The 14,166-nt window shown below is 42.9% G+C and overlaps 1 protein-coding gene across 1 annotated transcript in view; it reads right to left on the bottom strand.

The window, feature by feature from the left end:
- XPO4 (exportin 4) overlaps nt 1-14,128 on the bottom strand; it is an 81,165-nt gene extending 67,037 nt beyond the window's left edge. Inside the window, exons 1-2 of the mRNA XM_035326359.1 lie at nt 14,078-14,128; nt 13,887-13,890 (exon numbers count right to left, since the gene is read on the bottom strand). Coding sequence (XP_035182250.1) covers nt 13,887-13,889 — 3 coding nt within the window. The 5' untranslated portion in view covers nt 13,890; nt 14,078-14,128. The remainder of the gene's footprint in view (nt 1-13,886; nt 13,891-14,077) is intronic.
- Between the last annotated feature and the right edge of the window lie 38 nt (nt 14,129-14,166).

Below are 14,166 nucleotides of genomic sequence, written 5' to 3'. Positions count from 1 at the left end.
TGCCCCAAGACTGCGTTACACTACCTTCTGTGGAGTCAAGCCACAAAACTCCATCCATCCCTGTTTTGCTAGTAACCCTTTTCTAGTGATTTACATAGGCTGTAAGAAAAAAAAAATAATAAATCACAGCATATTCAATAACCATCATTATGAAAACATGTAATCAGAGAGGTCAAATACAGGAGCCAGATCCAGACAGCTGGACGGGTGGCAGCACTCTTCTTCACAGCCTTTCACCCTCTGGTTCTAGGGGACACTGACACCTAACTGCGCAGGAATATCTCATCCACTCGTGAAACAGACCCCACCAGACAACAATTCAAGCTATGCAAGGAGGCTCTGCAGCATTCAGCAACTGATTCCCAAGTGGATGAGAGGTTCTTTGCTCAGGCATCAGGCCAGAAGGCAGTTTAGACAACCAGCACTGATAGCTTCTTTTGCTGCTCACTTCAGATCTGGCATTACATGAAAGTGAGAGCCCTGAGTAATAGCTAAGTTACTACAAAAAACCTAGCTAGCGTAATAAGCAACTTAAACTATGTTCCAATTACGCTTTCTGTACTTGTTTTCTGGGATAATTAGTGAAATGTTAGCACAAACTCATTTTCCAAATTAAAAGATACCTAAGACTGTTTTTGAAGATTGCTAAGAAAGATGTGATAGATGGCTTCTGACAGACCTGCAATAAAGGCAATAGTGAGAATTAAAACTTTCTGAATAAAAACTTTGATTAAAAAAAAACTTTCCTCAAACTGATTATCTGATGAATTATTTAAACCCTAGAGTGCCCAGTATTTCTCGGTTTATATTTGGAACAAATGCGTGACTGCTCGAGGAATTACCTCCTACACATCTGCTCACTCACATCTTGCTTTCATGCAAACTTCACAATAGGATTATTTTTTCTTCCTATCAGATTGTTTTGTATTTTGGAGCTTAAGTACTTAATCCAATCTTTTGTGAGCAAAACAGAAGATAAATTGTGGTTTGTGATAAGATCTATTCTCAGTTTTGAAATGGTCTTATATAACACTATTTATACCCATTAATTGAAGGGAGAGCCAAAGTAAACCATTGCCATCAGTATCAAAATGTCTGCTGAGATGAAACTTCCTCTCCAAGATAAGCAACAAAAACTAGAGATATTATTCCACCATTAATAATTCAGCCCTCAAATGTATGTTATTACAGGTTCTCCAGTGACATTATCATTCATTTACCTGCACAACACACTACACGTATGTGATGTGTAGTAACCAGTCTGCAGAGGCAACCGTTCTCACTGCACAAGGACGCAGCTTCCATTGTCCCTGCCTGTTTTTCAGCTTCAAAACAGATACTCAAGACCTGCTGCTCAAAGAAGAGTGGGTAGGACGTGGAAGGCAGAAGGGGGGAAGGTAGAGCAGTGTCTTTGTTAGAAGAGGTAGGACCATGCAGGAGCAAGAGGAAAGAATACAAGCTGATGAAGGTATAGCCCTCAACAAGCTGTGGTAGGATGCTGACAAATGGATGCCTGTAGCTGGTCTAAATATCCGTAAGTTGTTCATCCACTATCATCGCTGGCTGTTGTCATTCTCCTCACAGTATTATTGGACACTTTCTCCTTCCTGGCTATTTTGCACACGAGTCAACAAGAAAGCTTATAAATTCAACTAAACTAACAGTACGTTAACTCGCATGAACCTACTCTAAGTAGGTTAGGTGAACAGGATCAGCTCCGACTCCATCCACCCTGTGGAGGATTGCTCCCACAGAATTTCAAAGAACGATCAAACTTCTGCATGGAAAAATCTGTACGTCCCAAAAGATATTATTTGAAACTTGTCAGTGTCAGACCAAACTCACATGGCCCCATATAAAGTTATCACAATAGCAGCACACACAGTTAGAACAGACCTTGCCATTCAATCAAGATCTAGTTTTCTTTTTAAATCTTAATGCTTTCTTTCTAATCCCTACGACAAGAAAATGTTTGAATTTCAAAGAAAATTGAGTGTAAACTTTTTTTCTTCTTAACTTTAGAGGAGTCTTAACTTCACTAAATTTAAGCAATGAAAGCCTGGATACAGCATAACAAAACAGTGAAGAAAAAAGCTTCAAAAATTGTGTGCGCTTTACATGTATGTTACTGTTTCCTCCATAACTGCAGTTACAACATTGGTTTAAGCACACTGACAACAGACAAAGCTGCGAAATGTCCTACAATATACACCTAACTTATGGTAGTCTGGCTCAAGCAGCCAAAGGATGAATGCTGACACAAGGTCACAGCTCATTCTTAAACAAAGACTTATTTCCTAATCTCCACATTCACTGTTCTAAAGTTTCAAAGCACAAGCAAGGTCTGGCAGGCAGTTCTGTTTAGCAAAGTGATCACTAAAATGTCTGGTGGATGCTGACTGACAAATCCACACAGAGTCCCTGAAGTCAGCAAGACTCTTCAAAGCAACAAGATGTCAATGCCTGCAGACCCGAGAAAGTTCTGCCAGCACAGGGTAAGTGCAATTCAAAAAGGACAAAGATAAAGACATAACTACACCTAGTAGTTAAGGAAAACATCATTGTTCCAAACTGCTTTAAACCATTTAATGTTAACAAGGAGAATCAGCTTTGACTACATCACAAATGAAACATCATACTACAGTAGCACAGGAACCCTGTCCCCCAGAGCTGGAGTGAACTTAGCCTCTGCATCTGGCAGGAAGGAAGAGAAGGATTGGTGGCAATGGACCAAACTTTTCCCTCAGCTCCGAACAACTACAGGTACTTCTCTGTTTCTCCTGCAGGGAGGCATGAAAGACAAATGGGTCCCAACTTAAGGCCTTGAGTTAGTTATCCTACAAGGTGAGAAGGAGAAGCATCTCACCATCAGCTCGTATCGCAGCATCCACTGCCAGGTGAACTACGCCCATGGCAGGTCCTGGTTCTCCAGCAGGATTAGATTAGCTGGCAACCAGGATAGGAAGCTGACACATCCACAGCCCCTGAAATCATAGTTGCACCTTGATGATAAGATTTAAGTAGCTCACCTCTGTATTGCCTATTACTGTACCTCATAGACAGTACAGGCATGGCTTAATACTAGAGCCAGGACTGTAACAGTCTATTTCAAAACAAAGTTTTAAGTCAAGAACCACTGTTGTGACCCCTCTTCTACTATACACTAGATCATAATAATGCTGGCAATGGCCCTGTTCATTTCCCAAAGCTCAAAAGTTGAGATGTAGATGATGTACAGTTTTTTATTAGGCTCACAGTACATCAAATAATGTCAAGCAACTGCCTTCCTACCGCAAGAGAAACTTTAATCTTATTATCCCTATGTGAAAAAGTGTTTTTTGGTATCTATTTTTTTTCTGTTGCCCAATTTACAATTATATTTGCTGAAACTACAGCTGTTATCACCCATCCATTTCACAAGGTTAGCATTATTTTTACTCACGTAGCCTTCTACAGTAAGCACCTGCAGATGGAGCAGGGCATCATGGAGCTAAGAGCCACTGCCCTAGGCCCAAGAAGACAAGTTCACAAAAACTTGATAGGGACCCGAATAGCAGTCATATCTCTGCAGCATCATCTACAAAAGCCACTCAAGGTGCCTTCACTGTCCTTAAGTTTTAGTGTGTGAAAAAACACAATACTCAATTATATCTACCTCATGCTAATTTCTCACTGTAGCTTCTCTAACTGGAAAAACAAAGACAAGAACAGGTTGAAAAGCAATCAGAGGACAGCATGCAGGTCTTGGTGTTGCAGTAACCCCTGCTGAAGCCAGGTCAAACACTGACAGACCTGTCTGGCCATGAGGCCACTGCTCTGGACAAGGGCGGCGAGGCGCAGGCTGGAGGCCTCGTAGCAGGAGGAGCAGCAGGGCCAGGCTGGGGCACCTGCAGTGCTAAAACACACCACTGGCCACACCGGGTGGGAAGTCATCATTCTGTGGAAGAAACCGAGACAATGACGCATTTTTTGCGTCTTAAAGTTGAGGTCTCTCATCAGAAGCGTTTCCTCCCACTGCTAATGAGGAAAGGCAGGCCCACACATCCGCCAGCTGCCCAGCTCCAAACCTCAGGTTTTAGCACTTCCTCCTCCAGCAACCTTGCTAAAATTTCAAAACCATTTCATCTGCACAGTTATTTTGAAGGAGTTGATTAAAAGTGAGATGAGAAATTTTAGGAGTTTTCAACGTACAACCAAATTTGACAAGGAAAACTCCTCTGGCTTAGTGTATTTTCAAAACAGCACGGCCTGAAATACCATGTGTTTTACTTGGCTTTACTAAAAGCTTTTTAACTGTCATTAATGGAAGCTTACAAACAGACACAGGTAAAATACACAATACCTGAATCAGAAACGTAGCTACAGAAACATGAAATCAAGGTTTAGCCAAAAAAAAAAAGAAAGCAACAGAACATAGGCCCAAGGAGGAAGCCCATCACCTGAGCCAGCCTGGAGGGTAAGGAAGCACAGAGAAATGCTGAAACTACAAAGGATTTTGTAAAGCAATCAATTTCTGTCCAACAAAAGCAGGAAAAAATCTGGGCTTTCCCCAGATACTTAAAAAAAATAAATAAATAAAAGCCCATTAACATTCCTTCCACTACTAGGAAATAGCAAGAAAAATATCTATTACTGTACATAATTTAGAAGATGGGATAGCATTTATGTTTACTTTTTTTTAAAAAAAAAAAAAAAACTTTCTTCTGCTCTTACAGATACAGCTTCAACCACGTGTTACCACTGTAGTTATATCTCTGTATTCAAGCTCCACCAAACATACAGACAGACAGTACGTTATCTTGAGATTTTCTAAAAAGCACATTTTTATGAAGAATATACTTTTTTCTTTCACATGCACACATTCTGGGATTTTGTTTTGTTGAGAAGAGGCAATTTTTAAGACTCCCTTAAAGTTAAGTGCCTGAGTTTATTCCAAGAAGCCTGGGTAATTCAGCTAAATCTCAAGCGCTGAACAGTCACAAAGCTCTACACACTTACTGAAAAAGATTGCAAAAAATGTAGTCGTCACTACATATTTTATCCTTATTGCTCTTAAAGAGAATATTATTGTAATATGAACAGGAGACTAGCTCCAGAAACAATATTAACATTTCTCTTTATTATTAGAATGTAATATTTATATATCCCCCACTAAACAATTCATTATCCTGAAGCTACCCAACATCTGCTCTTAATACCACTTAAGACAACCTCACAAAGTAACAGCTTTGCAGCTAAACCTCCCTAAATCCTCAGGAAGAAGCATGTTTGTTTTTTTTGAGGTTGGGCTTTGTTGTTGTTGTGAGGTAAGGAAAGCACTATTGATGTTTTCTTCATCAGAAAAAGAGGCACGTGCATGTTTTCTTAACCTCTTAATACATTTTTTCTATGACAATACAAGGCTTTAGCTATCTCGGAAGCTACCAAAAAAGTGTGGTTGATAGAGAAGTAGTCAAACAACAGCAACTAAAAGCCAAGATTATTAGCAAAGCATATAGTATACGTCAGTGCCTGAAGAGATTACAAAGAATGGTTAAGACCATAAAGGGGGAAAAAATGTATGATCAGTGCATAAAGTGTCAAAAGCTCTGTGTACATAAAAATCAATTTTAAAATGTAAGGATTTTCAGCCACTGCTTAAACACACAAACACAGCTTTAAGGCATCTAATATCAAGCCAGAATCTGACACAAGAAGGGTCCAGAGAATACCCTGAACTAATGACATTTGTCCCCACATCACCGAAACAGGCAGCCTCCTGTCCCCAGCCAGGCTGCATAGCAGTGCAACTTCTTTTTTGTTGCCACATGACAGAAAAGTGGCATTTCTGCAGTAACGGGTCAATGAGTACGTGGTGGAGCCAATGTGGTTTGTGCCTGTACGAATGTTTCCGCTGTTGTGCTAGCTTTGATATTGTTTGTATATAATGGTTAATGCCACAATCAACAACAGTTGGAATATTATTCTTATAAAAGCATGGTATAATAATATTTTTTTGTGTTGGTTGTCATCTGCTTGAACCATTGATCTCTGTGCACCATCCTCAGGAGTACCCACAGTTGTTGGATCTTCAGACTCCGCATTACCGATGCTGCAACCTGCTTTGTGAATTTCACAAGTTGCCTCTGCCCTCCTTTATCTGGAAAATCCCAGCAGATGTCTTATTTGCTTGGGAAATGAAATAGCCAAGTTCAAGCTCCTTCCAAAGCAGCCTGAGAAAAATAGTGAATGTGCCTCAACCACGCCTTATTGTTTTAAATGCTACCCAGCTACTCATTTCTGAAAAAAATGGACATATAAAGTCAAGGAATATACCACCCATGCCAATACAGCCCTAACACCATACTACAGCAAGCCCCCAAAACATCAACAGCACAAACATTAGAACCCCTTAGCAGAGAAAGAAAATACTTCAGTGAAGTACATAAAATACAAATACCATGTATTTTTTCTGTATCTCTTCCCATTAACTGGTAAGAAAACACATCTATGAAGGATGCCAGTATTATCCTTTCCCTTTGTTAGGTGGATCCAGTGGACAGGATCCCAGTCTACGTTACCAGGAGTGAAAAGGCACTGCCTTTGCAGAGCTTCCAGGCTGCAGTGCCAGGAGAGGGAATGCAGCGCTGGAGACCTTCTTCCTCTCTTTCCAGCCACGTTACCTCCTCTCCACTCCTAGTCACACATTATTATCTCGTACTAGCTTTGGCAACTGGCAGGTCCTTCTGTAAGCCAGCCCAACTCACTGAAGTAGCAGATAACCAAGCCAGCAAAAAGACAAGTAATGGTTTTCCTCAGCCATTTGCTGTTAGACTGGTTTAGACTTCTCTGAAAACACAGCCAACACCTACATCACGCAAGCCTGGGACTGCAGATGTTCTTTGCCTCAGCCAAGCCCTTTGAAATCCCAGGGACCCCTGTCATGAACTGACAAATTCCATGGCAAAACACCTTAATGCAATTCATTGATTCCCCAGTCGCAAATAAATTACGTAAGACTTTGTGATAAGGTGTATTTTCAACACTACAAGTTGTGCCTCTACCATTTTGCACAGCTGCACAAAACGGGGACTGCAGGAAGATAAATAGCCAATGTCGTAGCTTCAGCACAAACCAGGATATATCCCTAGCCTTTCTGCATGCTAACTTTCACAGTTCTGTAAATGTTGAAGCCAGTAGGCACCACTAAAAAGGCTTCTCTGTTATAGAGTAACAAGAACAATAAATTTTCATTCATGGCTCCTATATTAAGCCAAATAACTTTAAATATATTTTCCATTAAAAAAAAAAAAAAAAAAAGAATAAAATGAAATCAGTCCTGATCTGAAGATAAAAGAGAAGTATATCTGCTACTTCCTAAGTGGATTAACAGCACAATTTGACCAAAGTTTCTTTTGGGAGCACAGACATCCTTTTTCATCTCAGTCAAGGTAGTACAATTGCTTATGATGCAACACAGTGAAAATAATTTCAGTTAAAAGAAAAAAAATCTTTTTCTCCCTGCATCCACTTCCCAATCCAGTTCCCCACGCAGACAGCCAGACTGGTGTACTACAGCTCAGTGTTTGGGTAGAGCCAAGGGCAGCACTGAACAACCACCACTCACCGCTAAGCCTCAGAAACAGGAAGATTCGGGGGTTCCCTTCTGGGAGGTGAAAAGGGGAAAGAAGGCTATTTAAAATGTATCCTCCTGCCAGCCTTCCCCCATTTCTTACGCTCCCTATTCCAACATCTACTCCATGCTCAACAGGGTGGTTTACACAGACTTTAAAGGAATGGAAAAAGACCTGAAGGTTGACTGTATCAACGTCTCCTGCTCCGATGTGACGGCCTCCCTTCTACACATCTCCCAGCACACGTATGGTTATGCCGCTCATACACCCCACTACACATCACAATTGCTCCAAATTTTACTGCACTCCCTCTACCACAGTCACTGCCCCAGCACAGGTTATCTGTTCCACTTACTTTTATTCTGGGGAAACCAAAGGAGCCCAGAAAACAGAAAAGGAGATCGATACGAGGAATACATTTGCCCTTGGTAAAACGGAAGACGTGAACACCTTAATCCCAAATCCTAACCCCAAACACCTTAATCCCAAATCAAGACAGGACACAGAAGTGAAAAAACCACTCCCAGGTATACCTAATTTAGACAGATTTTTTTAGTATCAAAACAATGCCAGAAATTCACAAAAAGGAACGTACCACTTGGCTGCTTGTGACAGCACCAGCTCAACTTAATAATCAGAACTTCTTCCACCCCTCCATATGGAAAGCCATTAATTAACTAACGAACACAGATTATCGTACCAACAGTAAGGCTCTTAGGAAGCAGGTTAAAGGGAAGAAAACAGTAGGTAGTGCCGGAAGAAGAATTACCCAGATGGAGTTATCAACTAATGAAGCTCCCCGACTGACAATTCTAGGAGCAGACACGCAGTATTTTCATTAACAACTCAGAATAAAGCATAGAGCCGTGCTAAGGCAACACTGACACGTGCAATGAGCGAGAAACATCACTGGTTGAAAAGAGGAATATTCCCTCTGTGAAACAATCAGGAAAAACAAGCCCTCTGTGTGGAGTCCCAGTTCACTAGATGCTACTTTTGCTTTTTAAAGATATCAGAAGCTGCAGCAATCTTCACATTCCTGTTGTCACCTCCTCACCCTCTGCTTTGGGTACACACCATGCACGTTTGCTCCCGGCTCCCAGGTGAGGGTTTCATTAGCATGCCGTGCACTGCACGTACTTATTCCCAAACTGTAATCCGAACTGCGTGCCTGTAAAACACACCAACCACCCCAGTTCTTAAGCAAAAGGTGGAACAACTATACATACACAATGATGGACTCTCGCATTACTTAGTACCGCTCCAGAAAAAGATCTGGACTGCTTGAGCATAGTCCTTTGAGAACATCACCTTGACACTCTGAAGTAATAAAGAAAAGCATAATGTTAAGTACTGCTAGGAAAGGAATACAGAAGCATACCACAAATTTACAGCCATCTAAACTCCTCATGTTCCCACGTCACAAAAGGATGCAGTTCTGCTCGGTCCATCTCAAAAACCATACAGAGGAACACGGGGACGATCAGTTGCATGGTACATGTCCTATTTGAAGATGCTGACTAGGTATGAAAGATGACTGGAGGATGCAGTATGATAGACAGCTATAAAAATCAGAGTGTACCGTAGAAGAAAACCCAGAACGATGACTTGGTATTTCTTATAATTCAATAATGAATGAAATGATCAAACAGCAGGCTTCTCTCAAATAACAGAACGTTTTGTTTTGTTCTTTCCCCCAAAAAAAAACTCCTGTGAAGCTCGTTACCACTAGAAAAACATAACATAAAAAACTAAGGAAATCAAAAATATACATTTATTCCAGAAACAACTAGATATATGAGTGGAAGAAAATTTCATCAGTAATCATTAAGCAACAAGGCTCTTCAAAATACTAATTCAAATATGGTAAAGTGTATACCAGTGAAAGATTATCTCTATTTTTTGAGGCCCTTCTTCTAAGCCAGTATCTAGAAGTCACTGCTGGAAACAGAACTGAGCTAGGCAGATGTTTGGTCTAATCCAGCCATAATATTATGGCACACGTCCAGCTTGTTTTGTTAGGTGATGACCTGGAAGACTTCAACAAGTCTCAGCATTGAAGTGATTCATTTGTCTGGATTTCTTCCAACAGGTAACCTGCCACAAGAAAATGAGAGCTAGTCCATCTCTTCCTTTCATCCTTACCATTATTCAAGCATCACGACCAGAAGAGCTGCCCCACAAAGAAGACAGGCCGCAAAGAGAAACTGAACTTAGAAAATGGAGGATCGTCATGGTCCAAACTCCAAGGAAGATGGGTCAAAAGAAAATCCCATACAATTTGTCAGGGTAGATGTTACAAACAATTTGTTCTTAGGTTTTAAGAATACCAATGTGCTCCCTTATGCTGTTACTCTACAAGCTTATTGAAACATCTGAAAGACAAGTTTGTTTGACCATAGTCAGACTAACCAAGTTTAGCCTCAGATAGGCAAGGTACCTCACAACTAAGAAATATCCCAAGAAGAAAAAAATGTGTGAACCCCCTCCACCATAACCCCCAAAACAGACCACGGTGAGACCAGAACATTTAAAAACTTATAAATAAGGGAATTATTTTGTAAAAGCCTTTGCTCAGACATTATTGAATCTGTCCATTAATGCAACCCAGAACATACCACTCAGAATAGCTTAGGATGACAGGAACCTCTGGAAGCCACTCAGCTCAAACTGCTGCCGAAAACAGAACTTGCTATAAAGTCATGGTCTCATTCAGTCAAGTGTTACATTTCTCCAAAGATGGGAGATTCCACAGCCTCTCCAGGCAGCCCATTCCACTGCCTCCACCAACCATACTTACTAGGGAAGTTTTCTCCTTCTATCCAGCTGGAAATTCCATTTCTGAAACTTGTAACCTCTTTCCACCGTGTGCCTTGCATTTCTAATACCCAGACAGACCGAGTTGGCAAATAGACTTTACACTGAAGGTGTATGATACAATTGTGCCAATCTGACGGCTCATCAGTGCTAATGAGGCACACTGGCCCTGCACATGTCCAACAATCTAATTTCAGCCCCCTCCTTGTGCTAGCTCTGCAACTTAAATGGCTGCACAGATCATCAATTCATCTTGCTAACCTGACAGAAATCCATTCCCTTGTTTAATTCTTATGTCCTCTTTGCAATATTAATATGTTCAGCACAGGTCACAAGGGAGAAAGTGAAGCTGCAGGTAGGAACAGAGCATTCCGTTTTGGAGGGGGCCATGAACAAGCTGTAACCTGTGAATTTAGATTTAGGTGACACAGAACATCATATGCTAAAAAAGTGTCAATCTGCTTTAATAAACTGCCAACAATAACTAAAATTCTTACGCACGCTTCCGACTTCATGCTCTCACCTATAGGATGAAGCTTACATTTCTTTCCTTAATAATGCAGCCTGTCTTCCTAATCCACAAATAGAGTTATTAAAACAGTGCTCGACTGATATTAATTATATTTCGCATTAATTCCTACGTGAGCTAAACAGAACATAGGAGAAAGGAAACATGCTTCACAGTTAAGGGATGCCACGCTGTTTGGAAATGGAGCAGCATTAACACTCACTTCTTTTCACACGGATTCTGGTGTGCAGTCTTCACCAAGCCAGAGTCACACAGGTCAAAGGTACAGAGCAGCCTGTGGCACGGAACTACAGCACGGCATTTTGGGTTTAAGCTACACGGCATTGTGGGAAACTTACATTACATACACAGGTTGGAAAGGAATCAAGTAAAAAAAAAAAAAAGTGTGTACTTTTTAGTATGGCAAATACTCTTATACACACCAAAGAAAACTGCCAAAGGACCAGCATTCGAAGTCCTGCTTGGCAGCTAATGAAAACTTCAACTTCATCTAACTACTCTTTAACTTACACTGAATTTCAATCATTTTCCAAACCCTACCTTTTGAACACAGGCTGCCTAAAGCCCCTTGAAAGGTATTATTGTAATAGAGGACAAGTATTTTTACACAGCTGTAAGAAAAACCTGGTGAGAGAACAGATTGAAATCTCTCCATTTTTCACACACCGCATGCCACGATTTGTAAAGCCCATAAAGATCAGCAATTTGTGAGCTCAGAATAAATTTATCTCATATCTGACACATAAAATGTAGTTTTCCAAAGGAAAACTCAACTAACCCAGAGCAATTAAAAAAAAAAAAAAACTTATCAAAGACTTAGAGAGCTCACGGTGATCCATACTTTCCCTATAGGGAAGATAATTAAACATTTTTTTAATGTCTGAATTCCTCTAGTCCCTTCTTCTCCCCCACAGTTCTGTATCTCAGTTTGAAAACAAGACAATCACGGAACCTGCCACCGCTCCCTGCTCCATCCTCAGATACTTTGCACCACCTTGGATGCCTCCTTCCCAACTGAATTTTGCACGGACTGCCAGTGTCATCTGCCTCAGGTGAGGAGAGCAAACCACCTTGCTTCCCTGAATCTCGCCGCCACTCCCTGCCCGGTTAAAACCTGCTGCCATCTGTCAGACCATTCAGAGCTCATTTTTCAGGTATGGCTCCACTTCAACGCACCAGCCTCTGCTGACCTCCATTACCAGCACCAGGTTCACCACCCTCCTCCCCCAGGTCCTTGGATTTTTACATAAATAATTAATCCTATCAGTTCGTTTGATCAGCTGGTGCCTCCCAGCTGCCACACACAATTACTCGTTGCCCCCAGCTCCAAACAGACCTTTTACAAGATTTTACCAAACAGTATAGGAAATTTAACTGAGGATTATCACTGTCCATGTGCGATCCTGCAACAGGATATTGCTCTCGTTTGTCCACAGTTGCCAGTGAGAAGTAACAGGCACAGGGTGTTTGACCCTTTCAGGGTGGGGGGTCCCATAGCCACCTTCGTACAGGCACATGCCAGGCTAGCTGAACTCTCTGCTGTCACCCCAAAAACCTGGTGGTTCTTGGGACATAGGGCAGAAACCATAAGCAGTTCCCACTGCCCTCCCAGCCAGCCTGCCTTAAAGCCTGATTCAGGTTCCTCAGCCTCACAGACAGCTTCCAGAAACCTCTCTGCTTTACACCGCTTCCTCAGGAGGAGGGATCTAAAGCAACTCTTGCCAGTTCAGGGATGTCTACAGGACTTCCAAGAGCGGCTCTGGAGGAAAAATAAAAAATAAAACAAACAAGCAGCAGCTCATGCCTGCAACAAGTCCATTTTCATACTAATAGAGGCTGGAGAGAGACAGCAAGGTAGAAATATCAGCAAAGATCCTAACAGCCACATGTTTGCAGACTTGAGACAGTTTAACCAGCAAGTTTAGCACCTATTCCTCAACAGAGGCATCACCGTTGCCATAAAAGGCTGGCATCTTTTCACGGCACTGACATTTCCGATTACTTTATCTCCATATTAATGGGCATTTTCCTCTCTGTGGTAGCCAGGCTAGGGAAACTGCCGCCACAAGCAGCGTTAAGTTTCCCAGCACAGATGCAAGATGCAGGAGATGCCACTCCACGTGCTTGATACCAAAACCTACCTAACTTGGGGCTTCCTTCCAGAGCCAAGTTGTGTGTCATACTAATACTTGCTACGTATTTCCTCTACACAGCCAAGCGCTTCTGGTAATTACAGCAACTGCGTTATTTAAAAGAAAATGAGACACAGGGATCATGAGGCTGCCTAACCACCTGTGCAGCTCAGTTTTGCAAAGGAACGTGTGAACCAAAAGCAAAGCAAAACTTACAACGGATCACTGTGTGCATGCTTTGAAAAGTTTTGGTGGTGGTGGCTTTTTTTTTTTTTCCCCTAGAAAGATTAGTGCTGGTTGGTATCTTACTTTCTCATTTGGAAAGATATTCGACATTTTCCAGGCCCTGGAGAACACAGGTGTATTTCAATGAGGGTACCCACGGCTGAAGCTGTGCTCTGCCTGCTCCTGCCAGACGTTCAGCCCACGGGCTCTGCACGTTGCCCAGCTGTCGATACAGGACAAACCTCCCCAGTCCTTGCTTGGTTCACTTCAAACCCCTTCAATACCCACAGCCTCTCTCTCCGTCGGGCCCACCTTTCGGTACGATACACTCCAGTTTCGCAGGGAGCCGTGTCAGCCAGGCATTTCCAGAAGACCCGCACGTCCTCCCCGCCGCCCCCCCTGCCCAGCACGCTGCTCTCCGTTCAGAGGAGCACAAAAACTTTCACGAGGACCCCGGGCGACGCTCGGCGGGCAGCCGCTTGCCCCCAGCTCCTCGCTACACGTGCTTTCCCCCCCGTGCCAGCCCTGAGCGGAGCCGCCAGGACGGGGGCGCGGAGACCCGCCGGGCACCATCCTCGTCCCGCGGGGGGCTCCGCGCTGCTCCAGCAAAGAGAAAACTCTGGAAAAGAAACGCGGGGGGAGGCTGCGGGGCGAGGGGGCGGCGGGGGGGGAGAAGGGGAGAAGGGGGGAAGAGGGGAAGGAGAGGGGGAAAGGAGGGGGGGGGGGGGGGGGGGCGCCGGGCCCCCCCCCCCCCCCCCAACCGCACTTGGCCCGCGTTCCCCAGCGGGGCGATCCCCGCGGGGCCCCCCCCCGCTGCCGCCGCCGCCGCCGCCATCATGGTCTCCGTTCA

Source organism: Oxyura jamaicensis, chromosome 1 (genome assembly GCF_011077185.1).
Source record: "Oxyura jamaicensis isolate SHBP4307 breed ruddy duck chromosome 1, BPBGC_Ojam_1.0, whole genome shotgun sequence".
NCBI lineage: Eukaryota > Metazoa > Chordata > Aves > Anseriformes > Anatidae > Oxyura > Oxyura jamaicensis.
The sequence above is the reverse complement of the archived record's forward strand: the minus strand, read 5'-3'. Positions and strand labels throughout refer to the sequence as shown.